At 39.4% G+C, this 20,750-nt stretch overlaps 1 protein-coding gene across 1 annotated transcript in view; it reads right to left on the bottom strand.

The window, feature by feature from the left end:
- Positions 1-20,531, bottom strand: part of LOC113082384 (uncharacterized) — a 44,395-nt gene extending 23,864 nt beyond the window's left edge. The window contains exons 1-2 of the mRNA XM_026254045.1: positions 20,332-20,531; positions 20,045-20,247 (exon numbers count right to left, since the gene is read on the bottom strand). Coding sequence (XP_026109830.1) covers positions 20,045-20,247; positions 20,332-20,531 — 403 coding nt within the window. The remainder of the gene's footprint in view (positions 1-20,044; positions 20,248-20,331) is intronic.
- Positions 20,532-20,750: the final 219 nt, after the last annotated feature.

The raw sequence follows: 20,750 nt of genomic DNA, 5'->3' as shown, positions 1-20,750 counted from the left end.
GTAATCTACTATTACAAACAAGTACAAAGATAACATAACTATTAATTGGTAGAGTTGCAAAGGGTAGGAACATTTCCGGTAAACTTCCAGTAAATTTCCAGAAACTTTCCATGGGAAGTTAAGCCGAGGAATTTTGGAAATATTCAAATTTGAAAACTTTCCACAAAAATGATGGGAATTAAAGGAAATTTATAGAAATTAACTGGAATTTGGTGATAATTTCAACAAACTATCATATCCAAACATAAATATCAAAAATTATTTTTTTTAAATAGTAAAACAATGTAAACAACATGATCTTTTATCAGATTTATTTTAGAGTAGAACTTTAAAACTTTAACTCTTGTACTGAACCATTAATTCTTCCACGGATTAACAAAAACATGAATGTTGAGTAAAATACTACTCATCATTACACTTTATGTAGTTTGCAAGCTCATGTGTGTCCTCCATACTCAAGGGTTGAAGAAATCATTAGTGCATGTGATGGAGGAATGCACAGTGCATGTAGGGGGCGTGGCCTCAGTAGCCCTGCAGTGTGCATGTGATTTAATAGCAGAGATATTTAAGTGTGCTGCATTAAATCTGCTCGTTTTAGCCGAGATTATGCTGCAATATATTTTCCTCAACTATATTTAAATTCCCTGTTAAAGGAATAACCTTTCAGTTTTGTAAATGCCCATTAATTCCCTTATATTCCTGTTAACTCCCATAGAAATTTTCCAACTTTAAAAATTCCCAGAATTTTGCAACCCTATTCGTTGGCTTTGATAACATCATGAATTTATTGAGCATTGACGAGGCCGGTGGAGTGATTGGAGATGAGCGACACCTGCGACCAGGGGCGTAGCACTGAATTCTGGGCCCTGTATACTCTCAATGTCAGTGGGCCCCCTACACATGCCATTATACAATGCGGGTTAGCAAAATGAAAATTCAATTTTGAATTTTTTTTTTTTAATTATTATTATTTGAATATAAACAAGTATAAATAGTGTTTAAATCTATTTGGCCTACTTGTTCTCAAATAACTTTAAACCTTAGGCTACATCGGGTTTGTGTACTAACATTTTGATCCACGATACTGATGCAAGTTTTAAATTAAAAACATTTATTTTTGAACAGGAGAACACGAGACAACTGTACCCTCAGAAACCAATCAAATAAGCTAAGCCTGCCATAATGAAAAAAAAGTAAACTATAAAAAAAATTAAATAAAAGTCAAATGAGATGTAATCTACTATTACAAACAAGTACAAAGATAACATAACTATTAATTGGTAGAGTTGCAAAGGGTAGGAACATTTCCGGTAAACTTCCAGTAAATTTCCAGAAACTTTCCATGGGAAGTTAAGCCGAGGAATTTTGGAAATATTCAAATTTGAAAACTTTCCACAAAAATGATGGGAATTAAAGGAAATTTATAGAAATTAACTGGAATTTGGTGATAATTTCAACAAACTATCATATCCAAACATAAATATCAAAAATTATTTTTTTTAAATAGTAAAACAATGTAAACAACATGATCTTTTATCAGATTTATTTTAGAGTAGAACTTTAAAACTTTAACTCTTGTACTGAACCATTAATTCTTCCACGGATTAACAAAAACATGAATGTTGAGTAAAATACTACTCATCATTACACTTTATGTAGTTTGCAAGCTCATGTGTGTCCTCCATACTCAAGGGTTGAAGAAATCATTAGTGCATGTGATGGAGGAATGCACAGTGCATGTAGGGGGCGTGGCCTCAGTAGCCCTGCAGTGTGCATGTGATTTAATAGCAGAGATATTTAAGTGTGCTGCATTAAATCTGCTCGTTTTAGCCGAGATTATGCTGCAATATATTTTCCTCAACTATATTTAAATTCCCTGTTAAAGGAATAACCTTTCAGTTTTGTAAATGCCCATTAATTCCCTTATATTCCTGTTAACTCCCATAGAAATTTTCCAACTTTAAAAATTCCCAGAATTTTGCAACCCTATTCGTTGGCTTTGATAACATCATGAATTTATTGAGCATTGACTATAGCTTTTAAGCAAAGCACTGTGCTGCAATGCTAGGGCTTTTCACCAAACAAAAATGATAATTTGCTTTATTGCTCAAATCAATACCTGTGTGCACTTGAGAACACAGTGATATTGGTAGTAGGCTAGTGACAATGCCCTTGAATTTTCGAGATAGTTCTACCTCTGGTAGGGGTAAACCCAACAATGTTTTTCTTCATCTCTAAGGTCTCCCATATATGAAATGGATTCTTGGCTAAAAATATTTTACTGCTAAGATTGTTAAATTAACAGATATTGTTATACACCACAAAACCAATAAAGGACTAAAATATAGCCTGTCCGTATGGGAGTTAAGGCATATAAACTAATGCAGATCAATCACACAAGCTCTGAGAGCTTTGAAACTTGACATGTTTGTAGTCAGGAAGTTGATTTAACTTCTAGAAAAGACTGGATGTGAATATCTTGATGTATGGAATAAATAGACACATGTAAACACATATCTAAAATAAGCGGACATGCACAAATTCAATATCTATGCTGAATGTTTTCATTTACTTTGTGCTTGCTTTACCTGGCATTATCATAGAAACACATATGATGGCTTGTTGGAAAGGTGGGGTTGTGCTAAATCCAGCAATACCAAATATGTAAATATATAATAAAAGAGAAGTGTTCTGTCACTCAATGTATGAGGTGTCCAAAATGAATGAAAATGGAACACTGACATAATTGAGTCCAAACCCATTCATTATCAGTGGTGAGAAGAATGTTGAGAAATTAAAATATAAGAGACATCAAAAAATATTTAATATGGCACCTTGTACTATATGGAAACAAAGATTGAAATCGAAAGATAACACCTTACCATAGCACAAACAGGAGACCAGGAGTTTTAACTTAATGAGCTATTTAATAAAACTATAACTTAACTTCACACAATACAACTTAAATTACGGTCTTAAAACAAATGGCAAACTAAAGAAACAAACACTCTTCGGGGAAATGAGCCCTGTCTTCTCAGGCTGTTTAGTTTATTTTCTAGCAGCAACCATTTGGAGCATGAACTGCTTTTGGTAACCATTGGAGAAGGGTCTGGCTGCAGACTTGCACTTGCACTCTCAGACACTGCTTCTGCTAGCGACGTCACTTGCAGTCTTTATTTTTTATTTTGTTCTATTTATTGATAACTTTTTGTTTGAATTTCCCAACATTTTATAACAGTTGCCATGTGGCGAAGACAAGAAAAAATAAACTAAATTACAATGTCAATTGCAATCGCTACTTGCACTCTCCGCTACCTGTGACATCACTTGCAATCAACACAAATCTTGCATGTTGCCAGTGGAGACAAGATGCTGTGGTGGTGATTAAACGATTAAAACTAATTTAGTACTACAACGTGCAGGGTCCTGCAAGAAAAAGACAAGCACAGACCTTGGCCACAGAACAGCAGAATATGAACGCAATGCACAAAGTCTTTCGTTAAGCGTTTTCCTCCTGTAGAAAAAAACTAACACTTAATGTGTCATAATGTATTCAGACACATTAAGTTCAATTAAAAGACAAAATTCGATATATAGTTATTATTCAATGTACTACAAGGCACGCAGATGGCTATGAACACAATGTGCAAACTTTGTCCTCCCAAACAACATAACGCTTAATGTGGCCTAATAACAGACTAAGATGATAAAGACAATTTAGTAGGCCTAGGCTATATGTCTTGTTGTTGACTAAGTATATACAGACCAGCAAATATGAACGGGCATTATGCATTAAGTGATTTAAAAGGATCAACTCCGTACAGGAAAGCAGACGAGTACAGAACGCAGTGCGTTAAATTGTACATTAAACGTTTTCCTCCTATAGAAAATCATTATAAATAAAACACAATGTAGGTTAATGGACAAAGACAGTGATATAAACAAGTTGTAGACAGTTTATTCTATATGGAAAAATGCTTAATGTGAAACTTTGCGTGTTGCGTTTATTCTGGGCTCACCTGCTTGCCTGTACCTATTAGTTACGTATTTTAATAAAGTAGAGAAGCATGAGTTTGGCCTTTCTCATCTATGTCCATTATGCCACATTTTGCGGTATGTGAGGAAAATACTATATACATATTCCTTATATTAATGTACTGTACATTTAATTTGATATTTTAATAGCATCTTAATATATTAAGCCATGTTAAGCGTTTTTTTTCTATGCTTAGCTAGAGACTTTGTGCTAATGTTCATATTCTGGTGTTCTGGCCATGGATTTGCCTATCTTGTCTTTTTCTTGCAGGACCCTGTACGTTATAGTACTAAATTAGTTTTAATAATTTAATCACCACCACAGTGTCTTGTCTCCATTGGCAACATGCACGATTTGTGTTGATTGCAAGTGACGTCACAGGTAGCGGAGAGTTCAAGTAGCAATTGCAAGTGACATTGTAATTTAGTTTCTTTTTTCTTGTCTTCACCACCTGGCTTTATAAAATGTTGGGAAATTCAAACGAAAAGTAATAAAAAAAAAATAAAGAAAATAAAAAATAAAGACTGCAAGTGATGTCACTAGCGGAAGTGCAAATGTCTGAGTGTGCAAGTACAAGCCTGCAGCCAGACCCTCTTGAAACATTTTGGGGTCAACCCCCCATGATGTTACAACTGCAACACACCACTCATCCACATTTTCATCAGTGACAAAGTGGGTCATATTTGGACAGTCAGGGCAAGAGCAAAACCCTGTGCAGGTCAAGCCCATAGAAAGACACTGACATTTGGTGGCATCGGCACAGTTCCGTCTTTACAGTAGAGGTGGGTGAGGTCTCTAACTCCTTTAGGTGCTGGTGCCTTCTGGAACATCACAGATTAAATGCAGCCACCTTCTCTGAGCCTCCATCCTCTACCAACTGGGTTCCAGAGAAGAGTTTTGGCCAGGTGGCTGTGATGCCACACTGCTGTTTGGTACACGGCTCTCAGCACATGTTGCTGGAAGCCATCTTCTGTTGGGGGTAGATTTGCTGCTGACACCTCAGCTCATCCAGGTTGGTGCTAGGATGCCCATCTTAGTGCCTCTTCTTTGTCTTTCAAGATCTTTATTGAGTGTTGGTGGTCATATCTATCAAAAACTATAACGACACAGCTGTTACCTTCCTTTCCCATTAAAGTTGCGATCTTTTTCCAGACACACTCACCCAGGTCATTGTATGTTTGAAAGGCTGAATCATTGAGCATTGGAAGAAGATCCATGCCATCAATGATATATGCTGATGGTTCTTTTACACTTGGCAGCTGCTGTTGTCTTCTTTATGATTCCATCATCAAAAAACAAAGAGGGTGGGACAAAATCATGTTTAATCTGAGATACAAGATTTTTATGACTTGGGAGCGGGGAGATACGAGGTTATGCACTCATTGATAAGAATGATACAGACACAGACGTCGCTGCTGCCAGCAGAGTTCATCAAAGTCTGCGGTCATGTCGAGCCTTTTGACAAGAGATAAGGCTTTAAGGGGTAACTAAACCCCTGGTCAGAGCCTGATTCCACCCACTGGCAATATTTGAAAAATGCTGAAAAGTGGGCAGAGCACAGCGGAGATAGAGGGGACAAACCAAGGGCAGGGCTGAGCCGGTGGGGCGTGAACCCGAGACCCTCAGTGACAGATTAATTGACAGCTGCTGTTAGAGTCGCTAAAATGGAGAGTGACTCTAGTGACGCAAGTAGTTTTGCAACAGAGCGTTCATTTGAAGTAGAGGACTTTTCTCCCCCACCTTCACCTGAAGTGGAGGATGTCGAGGTGTCTGAGGACACAGGGCCAGGGCCTGAGCCATATCAATTCAAGCCACTGGCTCAAACTGCGGTCTTAACTCCCGGACTCTGATAGGCATCCGATGATGCTAGCGAAGCAGCCGTGCAAGAGAGAATGGGGCCAGTCTCCGAGTAAGGCACTGCGTCGCTTTTCAGCGTGAGCTGTGTGGAGCATTACAGCTGTGTGGAGCATTACCGAAGCATTACAGCTATGGATTTTTAACAAAACAGGCCTACTCAAATGTATCTAACCTAACGATTTTCATTCGTTATTGTAAGAAATGAAAAAAAAAAACAGGGTTATGCAAAGATAGGCTTACTTGGCGCCAGTAGACAGACCTTTTTTCTCCCATAAATAAAACCTGTTAGCCTACTTGGGGCATTTTACATGCACAGTGCCAACTTTGAGTCAGTAAAATAATAATAAAAACAATAATTTAATGCTGGTATCCAAAACATTTAATTAAACACAAGTAGAATTAGAAATTAGATACATTTTAAAACTTCAATGCACATGTATAATAAGCCTAGTAACAATAACCCTAGTACTATCAATCATAACATACTTCTACAGAGACTGGAAAACTGGGTTGGGCTTTATGGGATGGTACTCAAATGGTTCAGGTCATACTTAGAAGGGAGAGGCTATTATGTGAGTCTAGGAGAGCATAAGTCTAAGTGGACGTCCATGACATGTGGAGTGCCACAAGGGTCAATTCTTGCACCGCTCTTGTTTAGCCTGTATATGCTTCCACTAAGTCAAATAATCAGAAAGAACCAAATTGCCTATCACAGCTATGCTGATGATACCCCTGATTTACCTAGCCTTATCTCCAAATTACTACAGCCCAATAGGAGGATCTTTGATGACATCTTTGTACGCATACGCGAGTGGTTGTGTGGCAACAAAACAAACAGTATGGCGGGCTGTAAAGACGCAACCAGCACTTTCAAGTGAGTTAAGGCCCGTTCACACCAAGCACGATAACTATAAAGATAACTATAAAGATAACGATATTAGCGTCCACACCAGCGAACAATATTGTCTGTGTATTTTAAGCGGACGCGGCACGTCTGCTGCTTTAAATTCTTGAGCTCATTACAGCAGGATTGATTCTGATTGGTTGGCAATGTTTTATCGTTAATCAGGGGGAAAAAAATCGTTCTGAAAGTGATTCCAACGATATCGTTTCTCTGTGCCTTTATCGTTATAGTTATTGTGTGGACTCTGCTATTCTTTAATATTGAGAACGATTTTTAGAACTATATCTTTATCGTTATCTTTATAGTTATCGTGCTTGGTGTGAACGGGCCTTTGGCGGGCAAAATCCTCAATATATAAGCACTTTAACATCTGAAGACCGGAGGAGGTTTGGAGAGAAGCTCAAAATTTGTATTGGTGACAAAATCGAAGCTATTCAAAGCCCATATGAGATCTGGGATGACAAAAAACGTTGGTCCGACTCGCCCGTGTCTTGGCCACCAATCTGCTGGGGAGACATTTATTCTTATTTAATAGAAACCCCTGGACCCTTCACTCATGAAAGATTAAAGGCTTTCAAAAGTCTGAAGGCCTATGATTATTTTGTTTCTCGAAAAATTGGGCCAATCTTTTCTGCCAAACAGAAAGCAGTGATCGTGCTAAAAGCAGAGGTTAGACCTGGCCAAGCAGAGTCACAGCATGATTCGCATCTCCCGTGGGTGATCGCCAGAGAGAACGCCGAAATAATCACTGCTCACTGCGACTGCAAAGCCGGGTAAGTCTTCATTGATCAGTGTTCTTATTTACTTATTTATTTACTGAAAATGTAGTGACTGTTGTACCAATTCAATTGTTTTCAGTGTGAGACTTTCAATGGCGTCTGTACTAATGGTGAAAAATTGTATATCACAGCTTACACATTTCTCCTTCTTTCAAATCCAGTCTTGGAGAAACATGCAGTCGTGTAGCAGCTTTAATGTTTAAAGTAGAAGCAGCTGTCAGGATAGGACTTAAAAATGCTGCATGTACTAGTGAGGCTTGCAGCAAAGCACAGCTACAGAATGATGTGAGGAACATAGTCTGGGTGCTGTGGATTGCGGTTTGGGACACCTGAATCAGAAAGCAAAAACATATGACTCAGTTGATTTGACTCAGTTTTATTTATTTTTATTCAATCTTCTATAAATACATAGTCACTAAGACTTACCATGAACAATATGTGCCTCACAAACTCGATCAGAAGCTGCAGGCTTTCTTCGGAACGTCCAGGTTCAATCGCCTAATTGCACACAACCATTTCTTTCATTTTTCGCTATCCTTTTCGGAGGGAATTCGAAAAAACTTTTTATCAGGCCCCCAACTAATCGTACATTCGACCACACAGCAAGAGTGAACCATCCTCTTCTCTAAATCCTCCTCCAAACGTGCAAAACAATCAAATTACAGGTATCTATCGGTGTTTCCTGCCACACGATTCCCATGATGCAACGTGACAAACATAAACAATGACGTCATAAAAAGATCCACCTATTGAGATCCCTCTGCCAATGCATTGATAAAATTAATAGTTGGATGTGCCAGAGCTTTCTTCAGCTAAACAAGGAAAAAACTGAAGTCATTGCATTTGGTAAACAAACATGAAGTGTTCAAGGTGAATGCATACCTTGACTCTAGGGGTCAAACAACTAAAAATCATGTCAGGAATCTTGGTGTGATTCTGGAGACCGGTCTGAGTTTCAGTAGTCATGTCAAAGCAGTAGCTAAATCAGCATACTATCATCTCAAAAACATTGCAAGAATTAGAGGTTTTGTTTCCAGTCAAGACTTGGAGAAACTTGTTCATGCCTTTATCACCAGCAGGGTGGACTATTGTAATGGGCTTCTCACCGGCCTTCCCAAAAAGACCATTAGACAGCTGCAGCTCATGCAGAACGCTGCTGCCAGGATTCTGACTAGAACCAGAAAATCTGAGCACATCACACCAGTCCTCAGGTCCTTACAATGGCTCCCAGTTACATTTAGGATTGATTTTAAAGTACTTTTACTCGTATACACGTCACTAAATGACCTAGGACCGAAATATATTGCAGATATGTTCACTAAATATAAACCTAACAAAGCACTCAGATCATTAGGATCAAGTCAGTTAGAAATACCAAGGGTTCACACAAAACAAGGGGAGTCCTCCTTTAGTTACTATGCTGCCTGCAGCTGGAATCAGCTTCCAGAAGAGATCAGATGTGCTAAAACACTAGTCACATTTAAATCTAGACTTAAAAATCATCTGTTTAGCTGTGCATTTATTGAATGAGCACTGTGCAATGTCCGAACTGATTGCACTATTTTGTTTTTTAAAATTACATTTTTTATGTAAAATCATTTTCTAACTGTTTTTAAATTCATTTTAGTTAAGTAGTTTTTTTTCATTATTTTAAAAGTTTTAAAATTGCTTCTTTATTTTTATTATTTTTTTTCATTATTATTTTACTTTATTTTATGTAAAGCACTTTGAATTACCATTGTGTATGAAATGTGCTATATAAATAAACTTGCCTTGCCCAGTAATAAGTAGACATTTAAAATACATCAATAACTGATATCATAGTTTAAAATAGATAAAATCAGAGTTAAGGCTTGCTTTATGTGTTGCTCGACGAGGATTTCTCAATCGTTGCGACTTTAAATCCTGAGGACACAAAATGCCATGGAAGTTCCTGCCGCGGAGTGAAGAAGAGGTGGCGTTACGAGGATTCTCATACAGTTGAAGTGTCCAATGGAGTTAAGAGATTTGCTCTCAATCTATTTTCAACACTTCAGATTGTTTACCACGTGGGGTTTGACCAATAGCATTGAATTGTGAAAAAATATGAAATAGACAAAATTTGGACATGCGAGGATTCTGCCCGTCAGTGACGATATTTTAATAAAGGTGTTCCATTCCAATGTTAACCTGATTCAATTGGATCTGTGGTTCATATGAATTGTATAGTATACTGTGCCTTATGAAATGTATCATTATTAAATGTATCATAAATATAGATCAGCACTTACCTAATGTAAGTTACTTTGCAGTAACCATGAATTTGTCAACATTCTTCTCACCACTGATAATGTGATTTGGACTTGAGGCTATTTTGTCCAGCGTTCTTTCATTTTGGACACCTCATACATTGAGTGACAGAACACTTCTCTTTTATTATATATTTACATATTTGGTATTGCTGGATTTAGCACAACCCCACCTTTCCAACAAGCCATCATATGTGTTTCTATGATAATGCCAGGTAAAGCAAGCACAAAGTAAATGAAAACATTCAGCATAGATATTAAATTTGTGCATGTCCGCTTATTTTAGATATGTGTTTACATGTGTCTATTTATTCCATACATCAAGATATTCACATCCAGTCTTTTCTAGAAGTTAAATCAACTTCCTGACTACAAACATGTCAAGTTTCAAAGCTCTCAGAGCTTGTGTGATTGATCTGCATTAGTTTATATGCCTTAACTCCCATACGGACAGGCTATATTTTAGTCCTTTATTGGTTTTGTGGTGTATAACAATATCTGTTAATTTAACAATCTCAGCAAAAAAATATTTTTAGCCAAGAATCCATTTCATATATGGGAGACCTTAGAGATGAAGAAAAACATTGTTGGGTTTAGTTCTACCTCCGGTAGGGGTATCTCGAAAACTAAAGCACTTTTTGACCATTTGTCACTAGCCTATAGGCACATCTACATGTGCAGAAATATAGGCAGATAATTTATTAAGGAGTTTGAGAATATATCACACATTATAAGCAATAGTAGGGTTAGTAACTTTACACTGTGCTGCCACTCTTTCCACCACTCCAATAGCTCTAGGCAATAGCACACACATTGAATCGAAAGGCTTACTTATTTAAGGTAAACAACTCACAATTAGGAAGCAAGGGGGGAGCTCGCCCTTTGAGCAATGATCTCACCTATACTTTCCTAATTTCTGCTCTCAGTCTCAGCCTCATCTCCAGAACAGCAGCCAGGACTGGCCAGTGCTGCTACTGCTGGTGTGTCAGAACCACTGGTTGTTTCTGAAACTGGTTAATGTTGGCAACCTGACGTTAGCTGGCCTGGCCCATAATTTACTTACAGCAACAAGCAGCCTGGTTGACAAACTAAGCTAAAGATTTAACATTAGCATACATATATTAGCAGCAGCTGTCTGGAGTTGACTACGTTAACTTTAATTGGATGTAGGTGTATAACAAGCAAACTCAGTTCACCTTTTGGAAAGAAAGCAGTCATCAGCTGCTTCCCCTCATTCTGCCTCCTTTCTTTTTCCTTCCTGTCTTTCTTTTTTTGAAAGCCCGATTTTGGCTTTTTGCGCAGCATGATCAGGCTCCAAGGCTCTAGACTCACTGCTTTACTTGTTTGCCGCCGACTGCCATCTATGGGCGGACTAAACCATTTGGGGCGGGGCGGGGTGGGGTGGGGGGGGGGGTCCAGAGTGTCTGGCACTGAGTTCATTCTCTCAGTTGGTGTTATCAATATATTTTGAAATGAATAATGACATCAATTGGAGGGCCAAATTAATTCGAATTAGGCTACAAAAAAAAAAAATAATAATAATAAAAAAAAAAAAATTGATGGGATTTCAAAGGGCCCTCTCCCTAGACGGGGCCCTGGGTAGTCAGGTCCACTTTTCCCCCCACTACCACGCCCATGCCTGCGACACTCACCAGTCTCGAGTCCCACGGAGGAGATGGAGGGATATAAAACAGGAGCGACAACAGTGAAGGAGAGAGGACCAGGCATGGTGTTCTTATGTTATGTATATGACAGTCATAGTTATTAATATTACTCACACTGTGTGCTGAAGAGAATCACTGTACAATTAAGCGCTGCAGCGCAACTCAACCATATGCTTCTTATATGAGATAAATAATATATACACACACAATATATATAAACCAGCTGAAATGTTTTAAAGCTCACTGTTATCTACTTGATCGAAAAAATCTAGTCTTTCAATTTGAGTGTTTAAATGTGCAGTATAAATAAATGAACTTGAAGTTAAGTTAACTTGTTAAAGTTTTAAATCCCTGTCGCAAAAATGCATCTCTGTCACTTAGAGCTTATAGTGAAACTTAAAAGGCGCAATATGTAAGATTTTTTTTTATTTAAAATATCCAACCACTAGAACAGTGCTATATATTTCACTGACTCATGTACTTACATTATCCCAAAAGTTTCAAAGGATGTTTAAATAAGCATTTTTAACTAGTGACAACCAGGGCTGTAGCTGGAGTATCCAGGGCCCAGTGCAGGTTGTTGCTGTGGGCCCCCTTCAAAATGTGTTCTGGAAGGGGGGACCCTTCAAGCCCAGGGCTACTAGAAAATGTCACAGCCTGTATACCGTCCCTAAAGAGCTAGTATAACTGTATAATCTCAAAAATGCACTCTCAAAAAATAAAAATAAAAACCTGAGACGGTGTAAAACTGAATGACCAAAAATTTTATTAACATAAATTATGTACATTAGTATTTACACTAACAAAAAAATACTCTGCCACAAGGAAACAAATCTAAGTAAATAAATATAATAAACGTTTTCAATTATAAACACTATAACGTTACCCTCCGGTACACGGTTACCATACGGTTTATTAACAAACAAACATAATTTACTATGTTAACAGCCTATTTATACTTGCACAAAAACACTGTTTCAAGAGGTAGACTTTAAAAACTTTTGGAGCAGAATACGGATCCATCGTTTATGTTGACTGCAAGATTCTAAGTTAAGATACAGGCTAATTGACATTTAGTTACTTGCTAACATAGTATTCTATCATCCTGGGTAACACATACTATCACCAGTTAATACTATTTTCCACAGTATAATCTGCATTTGAAAGCCTGGTCAGTTACTACTGCTAGTTTATTTGTGTGGCTAGCTAGTTATTTTGCCTACTTACACTCTGACTCTGCTTTATGAAAAAGCTTCTTATGTCCCCTTTTCTTCTTCTTGGGTGGCTTTTTCTACAAAGTACAAAAAAGGGCAAAAAAACTGAATATTAAAATGTTTTTACTCTGTCCTTTGTATATGGCAGAGAGACAGCCCTGGTAACGTCGGCTTCGTCAACATGCGCGCGCGCACACCCGCTCGCTGCAAGCACAAAAGTAGTCCCGGCCCACGCGTGTAGCCTGTCCGATACCCCGCCGCCAATCATATTACGGATTTTCTTGTACTGTCATCATTCTGGCCGTAGAATCGATCCAAATAGCAGTGCAAATATCCAAATAGCAGTTCAAAGGAGCTTGCTAAATAATGGTAGAACCTAGCGTCCCCCCCTAAACCTACGCCCATGCTCTTGAGACAACAACATAAAAAATAAAGATATGTGAATAAAGAGGGCACAGAGAGAGCAAATGAGTCTGTTTTAGCATGGTAAAGATTTTACATTTTGGCTAAACTCACTTGGAGGCCACAGAAGTTTTTAAGGGGAGAGAGGACTGGCATTAGGAGGAAATTATGAGTTGTGTTCAGCTCATAATGGAAATTTTCTAGGCATCCTCGTACTTTTGGCAGAGTATGCATAGCATTTTTCCTGTGTTTGTTCTTCCCGTGTGTGATCTTGGATTGTTTTTACCGACTCTGATTCTCTGCTGCCTGCCATGACCTCTGCTTGTTACTGTTAATGATTCTGGTTAAACCTTTGCAGGTGTTTTGAGCTGGTTATCCCTGACATACCTGACGCCGTTCCTGATTACTGCCTGTCCGACCATTCTCTTAAAGTTCTGCAAATGGATCTGAATGTCTCTGACTCTTAGTTACACTAAGAGGCATTGGCTAAAACATTCAATGACATGCAGGAGAAATGAGAAACTCGAAGCGAAGCTTCTGCGCTGTGCACCAAGCTTGGACACTATAGAGATGGCCTTCATGGCGCATTTTTGGATCACAATACATTTTGCCTTTAAATCTTTCACGAGTTCATGCTTACATATAATTAGTTGAGGTATAGTATGTGTATTTTGCTTGCTGAACCTAGAGAACCAGTTGTTCTATGTGAAATCAGACATTTGAGCACCATATAGCAAAAATGGCATGATCATAACACCCCTCGAATATTCGACTGAGATTGGTAGTCGAATCTGGCTCCTCCTATCGAAGCAACAAAACGTTGACTATTTGGGTCACCCCTAAGTAGTATAATACATAATTTTTTTCTTGTTATAATCTGAATAAAAAAAATGGAAGTGTGTTTAATGGGTACGTGAGCCTAATAGGTACATTTGCCCTATATCGTAAGTGTTTGATATTGTTAGGAGGCAAGGAAAAAGTGGACAGTCCTTATTGTTTTTTATAAGTTTTCTTCTTCTATTATTATTTTATAATACTATGGGCCAAACACTAAAGGTATAATATCATATAGTTACTATTTTCAAGTGATTTATCAAGAGACGGTTCACAGGTTAAGTAGTGTCTTGGCCAGATTTCTAAACTCTGTAAGATACTGAGATACAACAGATTTTTGGCACAAACGCTAAAACTAAAAAATCTTTGGGACTGGAATAATACTACAAAAAGAAAACTTTTCCTCCCACTGCCAGCAGCTTACTTTCTGGAGATGGAAAAACAACTGCCTACATTCAAACAGAAGAGAGAGAAAATGGCTCCTGCTGGATCTACTTGTTCCATGAACTGCTGCAAACTTCTACAAAGGATTGTGATTCTTGAAACAAAGTTACTTGCTGGACTTCCAAAACAGACGGAACACTTAGCAGACCATCATCATGGACCCTCTCAACATACAGCTGGTGAGTCCCATGAATCTTCTGAATCTCAACAGTTTATACCAAGTGTAGAGGAACAAGCCGAAACTGATCGCCACACTAATCGATGGCACAGACAGGGAGCGAGACCCAAAAGGAACACGAGACATCGTATTGTCACAAGTTTCTCGTATTGCTGCAATAGCTTCCTCTACCCCAGATTCGACTATGACAAGGCTTGTGAATACAGGCATTCAACCACCCCCTATACATCTTGAGAACAGATTTGAAGCATTAATGAATGTGGGTGAGAAATCCCCAAATGTGATTTAATATCTATTGGTTCAGCCAGCAGCTAACAGCGCTACTAACAGGCGCTCAAGGTCCAGCAGACAGTGGCATTCAGCTCAGAGTGCAGCCGAGCCAAGGACTCTGATAGTGGGTGACTGTTATCAGAAACATCTGTAGCAGGACTACAACAACATGCTGCCTTCCTCAAGCAACGGTCTCTGATGTGAACAAGGAACTTCAGAATATTCTGATGAAGCACAAGACTGCAAATCGAATCATCATCCATGTGGGGAAGAATGATATTCGGAAAGAGCAGTGAGAACTCCTTGAGAAGGACTTCAGTGAACTCTTTGAAACACTTCAAAGACTCAAAGTTCAGTCGTTCATCAGTGGGCCACTCCCAGCAAGGGGAACAAATATGTTTTCATGGTTGCTTGGGCTGAACACATGGCTACAAAGATCTTGTAATATAAAAAGGAGTGAATTTCATTGACAACTTCAATCTTTTCTGGGGCCATAGACAATTGTTTAAACCGGATGGCCTCCACCCAAACATACTTGGTGCTAGAGTGTTTAAGGACAATATCTACTTCTCCCTCCATCATCCTTCAGCAGAGTGTGCCAATCCATTCAGCACCCACACACCGGGTCCGAGTCATCATGTGGCTGACATATCCCACAAGGACACTAATAACATCATGCAGCCAAAACAGCACTGCTGATAGACACTTTCCCGGCTGAGCCCTGCCCACAGAGCTCCTCACAGACAGACTGGGATGCATCAAAACAGCTACAAGATTCACCACCCAAAGACAACTTTCTGGAAAACAGCCAGGGAAGCCAGGACAACAGATCACAGCCATCGGAAACACCAGACACATTATCCCTTTCTCCAGCATCTCCACTTCTGTGCTTTTCACAGAAAATGGAGGAATTGGTGTATGCTGGGACTAAACTCTCTCACTCATTTGCTGCAAGCCCGCAGATATCAACAAAAAAAACGGCGGGCCCCCCAACCACCAAAGCCTGTGGTCCCTGCTCCTGTGAGAGCTCTTTGAACACTGCCACAACGCCAGGGCCCAAACCCTCTATCTGCTGAAGGTGAACCAAAAACAACTGATAGCAGCTCTCAGTGATATGTGTTGGGTCCCCACTATGATAACAGCAACATTCACAAATGCCTACAGAACAAGCGGGAACCCAGTGTGCCTGTAGCTTTCTCTATTTCAGTTTTATCACGTGATAGAAAGTGTAAGGCCATCTCAAGCCGAAGGGCAAACTCATCTAATCTGCGGCCTATTATGCATCAAACTAAGATCGATGTAAAGACACAAAGCACTGCCATCAAGTTAGCATCTTTAAACATTCGCTCACTAAAAAATAAATCATTTCTAATCAATGACTTTATAACCATAAACAATCTGGATTTTGTTTCTAAACGAAACATGGCTTGAAGACAGCTGCAATGCAACAGTCCTCAATGAAGCAGCCCCTCCTAACTTCACTGTCATGAGTGTCTGCAGGACTGTTAGGAGAGGTGGAGGTGGAGCTGCTCTATTTAAAGATGTCTATCAATGCTAGCAAGTGTCATTTGGTCAGTACTTGTCTTTTGAATATCTAGGGATTGTGCTGAAAGGTGCTCCGCACATTCTGTTTATTATTATTTACAGGCCCATTATTTCCAAAATACTCTCCAGCCTTTGTTGAAGAGGTCACAGAAATGTTATCAATGATTTCCTCAGAGTTTGACTGTTTTGCTATTGCAGGGGATTTTAATATTCACATAGATAATGCGGAAAACAAAACTACCAAAGAAATGAAAACGGTTCTAAACACTTTAGACTTGACTCAGCATGTGCATGGACCCACACACAAAGGTGGACACACTCTAGACTTAATCATCAGTAGGGGTCTAAACATTTCATCCATTGTTATTAAAGAGGGGGGGGGGGGGGTGAAATGCTATTTCATGCATACTGAATTTTTGACACTGTTAAAGAGTTGGATTCCCATGCTAAACATGGACAAAGTTTCAAAAATTAAGTTGTACGTTTGAAGGAGTATTTTTATTCCAAAAATACTCCTTCCGGTTTGTCACAAGTTTCAGAAATTTTTATTCGAGTATGGGTCTGTGTGACGTTAGATGGAGCGGAATTTCCTTATATGGGTCCTAAGGGCACTTCTCCCGGAAGAGCGCGCGCTCCCGTAGAGCAGAGCAATTCACTGATCAGAGCGAGAGGGAAATGTCATAAAAGAAGTGTGTTTTTGGTTGGCAGGGCAAGACAACCCTGCACAGATTACCAAAAAAAAAAAAAAAAACAGCATTAAGGGACCAGTGGATGGAGTTTATTTTTACAGAGCATCAACGGAGTTGTGCAAGTGTTTTTGTTTGTTCCCTGCATTTCGAAGATGCTTGTTTTACAAACAAGGCCCAGTTTGACGCCGGATTTGCATATCGTTTATTTCTTAAGGATAATGCAGTCCCAACGAAAAAGGGTCACGATCGTGTGTTGGAACCGCAGGCGGTGAGTAAAACTGCTTCAGATATCTCTGTGTTGTTAACTCAGCTATTGGCGCGTAAGCACATCAAGTAAACAACATGCCATGTTGTCATCAAACTGCTCTTTCCACATGTATACCCTAAAAAAAAAAAAAAAAAAACTGGACATAAACTGGAACTTAGTCATTTTCCAAAAACGCTAAGCAAATATATACAGTTTCAATACATACCACATAGAGACGTCCTGCTGTAGTCCCCACTGCTCTTATTTATTTTCAGCCTCTGGATCTGATTCTGGATCATAAATATACGGCTGAATCTGACTGTTAGCCATGGTTTGTTTTGGATATTGGTTTTTCCCCTCACGGTAATGTCACAGCTTCCACACGCTCAACACAAAAGCCTACTCGCGCTCGTGATTCTTTAGCTTCGCCCACATGTCACGCCCCCAGCCGCTCGTGTTTTTCTGGGAAAAAACGGTACAGACTATCTTTCTCTTATAAATATAATAAAACTAAAAGACTTTGTGTAGTTATGAAGGATGCAGTACTACTCTATAGGTACTCAAGATTAACAGGATATTGAAGGACTTCGGACCCCCCATACCCCCCCCCCCCTTAAGGACATAGCACTATCTGATCACTTCTGTATTTTATTTGATATTTTGATTTCTGCTACTACTGAATCTAGATCGGTCTCTGTCAGTTGGAAATGCATTAACGAGAACACAAGTGTACTATTTATGGAGGCTATATCTTTAATAGGGGTGCTCCGATCACAATCGGCCGATCGTTAATGCGCATCTCGTCAGTAAAGCCGGTTATCTAATCAGCGGTTAATTCCATCAGGTGCGTGATTTCACATAGAGCCGCTGTTAATACACAGGGCCGTTGTGTATTGTGACTCTGGTAAAATATCGGTGCTTGTATTGCTAGATCTCAGTGCTACGTTTGACACTGTCGATCATAAAATACTACTAGAGAGACTGGAAAACTGGGTCGGGCTTTCTGGGATGGTACTCAAATGGTTCAGGTTATACTTAGAAGGGAGAGGCTATTATGTGAGTATAGGAGATCATAAGTCTAAGTGGACGTCCATGACATGCAGAGTCCCACAAGGGTCAATTCTTGCACTGCTCTTGTTTAAGCCTGTATATGCTCCCACTAAGTCAAATAATGTGAAAGAACCAAATTGCCTATCACAGCTATGCTGATGATACCCAGATTTACCTAGCCTTATCTCCAAATGACTACAGCCCCATTGACTCCCTCTGCCAATGCATTGAAGAAATTAATAGTTGGATGTGCCAGAACTTTCTTCAGTTAAACAAGGAAAAAACTGAAGTCATTGCATTTGGAAACAAAGATGAACTGTTCAAGGTGAATGCATAACTTGACTCTAGGGGTCAAACAACTAAAAATCAAGTCAGGAATCTTGGTGTTATTCTGAAGACAGACCTTAGTTTGTCAAGTTCTGTGTGTTTGATGACTGACCACAGCTTTGCCCAAACTTGAAAACTGCTTTATCTCTAATGAACGCAAAGGAAAACTCAAAACTGTTCACTTTCTTTTATTTTCTTAAAGATGGTTTGATAGGTTAGGATGGAACAGAATAGGTTGATAACCTTTAAGATACACAAACCAAAACCATGAATTAATTACATATAAATCACAAATAAATCTCAATACCACTTTCTCAAAGTAATAATAAATAGATGTTAATGAATCCTCAAACCAAACCAAAGTAATTTAGATTAACCTAGGATCTCTAATAGTTAATTATTAAAATACCAATCCCATAATTAAACTTATTTAATTTAAACAATACACATGCTTAGAGTAACGTTACTTCTGCCAAGTTCTACGTTCACATAATAAAGTCTTCACTATTTAATTTAAACTGCACATTACAACCAAGTAAAAAATCATATAGCCTGAACTCAACACATTCAAACACAATCACATTCTGACCTACCAGTTGCGTCTTTGGATGATCAGGAGCTGTGGTTAGGGTATCTTTTTCCAGGAACGGGTGAGAGGGCCAACTGAGCTCTTACCAAACATTTCAATGCCATGCACTCCCTGTGGGTGTGCCGGTAAATATGGTCCCAAGAGCACTTCCGAGAAGTTGGTTCCACCTCCTGTTGTATGGTTGCCCCCTGCAGTTTGGGAGTGCTCTGAGTATCCTGGGTGAATCTAGGCTGGAGTGCTCAGTACAACATGTAACCATGAATTGACACAACACCTCCCACTTGACCTCCTGGTTCTTCAACCCAAGGAGGTCACACCAGTACTGTGATATGTTGGATTTAGTTACTATATATTTTGATCCTGTTGCTGCTGCTGTTCTTCAACTGGAAACTATTTGTCTGACATCCCTGTGAAGAACTGTTGCAGGTATCTTGGTTGAGTGTTTTTTCCACTTTTTAGTGGGCTTCACAGTTGCGACTGGTTAGCTGGGGAAGGATCGGAGATATACATCCCTCACAATTCCCTTTCTGTCAGTATTGACGTCAAGAACTCTGGCAAGCCTGAACTGACCTTTCAAGGCATTCTGGTCAGCCAGCCAGATGACATCTCCAATTGCCACATTCCTGTGAGCTATGTGCCACTTTGTCCGGACAAAGCTGAGTCCAGGCATCAATAGGTCGTTCATTGGCAAGGTTGGAAGCCATATAAAGGAAAGTCTGAAACTCACCCCATGTGAAGACTCCATTACCCCCCAGATTGTGCAAATCCTGCTTCACAGTCCGGACAGCAGCTTCAGCAGCTCCGTTCCTGTGAAGTGAGTCTGCTGGATGGATCCTCCAGTTCCATTCTGTGCCATGCTTGGAGACTTCATATTCAAGCTTTGATTTCTCCAGTCGGTCCAAAAACATGTGGAGCTCTTTGAGGGCAGGTCTGGCTCAGACAAAATTCTTTCCAGGATCCAACCACAATTTCCTCGGATGTCCTCTCAGTGCCGTAAATCTTTGGTAGGCTAACAAGAAGCCTTCAGCTGACTGGTCACTGACAAGGTCTGTGTGCATAGCTCTGGACGCCATGCAACAGAAGACAATTCCCCACACTTTGAGCTTCACCTTCTTTCTCACCTCATCCTTCACTTTGTAAGGTCCAAATAAGTCCACTGTCGTGTACTCAAATGGATTGGCTGGTGTTATACGCTCCGATGGAAGGTCACTCATGATCTGTTGGCATCTTCGGGCCCTAAGTCTCCTGCATGTTACACAATTATCAACGATCTTCTGAGCTAATTTCTGGCCTCATACCACCCATGCTTTCCTTCTCATCCGGAGGAGTGTGCCTGCGATTTCTTTATGATTTGCCTTGTGGGCTTCTTGAGGTAGAAGAGTGGATACCCAGGATGTGCAGGGCAAGATTGGTGCTGCAGTTTTTTCTTCATT

Source organism: Carassius auratus, unplaced genomic scaffold, assembly GCF_003368295.1.
Source record: "Carassius auratus strain Wakin unplaced genomic scaffold, ASM336829v1 scaf_tig00035914, whole genome shotgun sequence".
Taxonomy (NCBI): domain Eukaryota; kingdom Metazoa; phylum Chordata; class Actinopteri; order Cypriniformes; family Cyprinidae; genus Carassius; species Carassius auratus.
The sequence above is the reverse complement of the archived record's forward strand: the minus strand, read 5'-3'. Positions and strand labels throughout refer to the sequence as shown.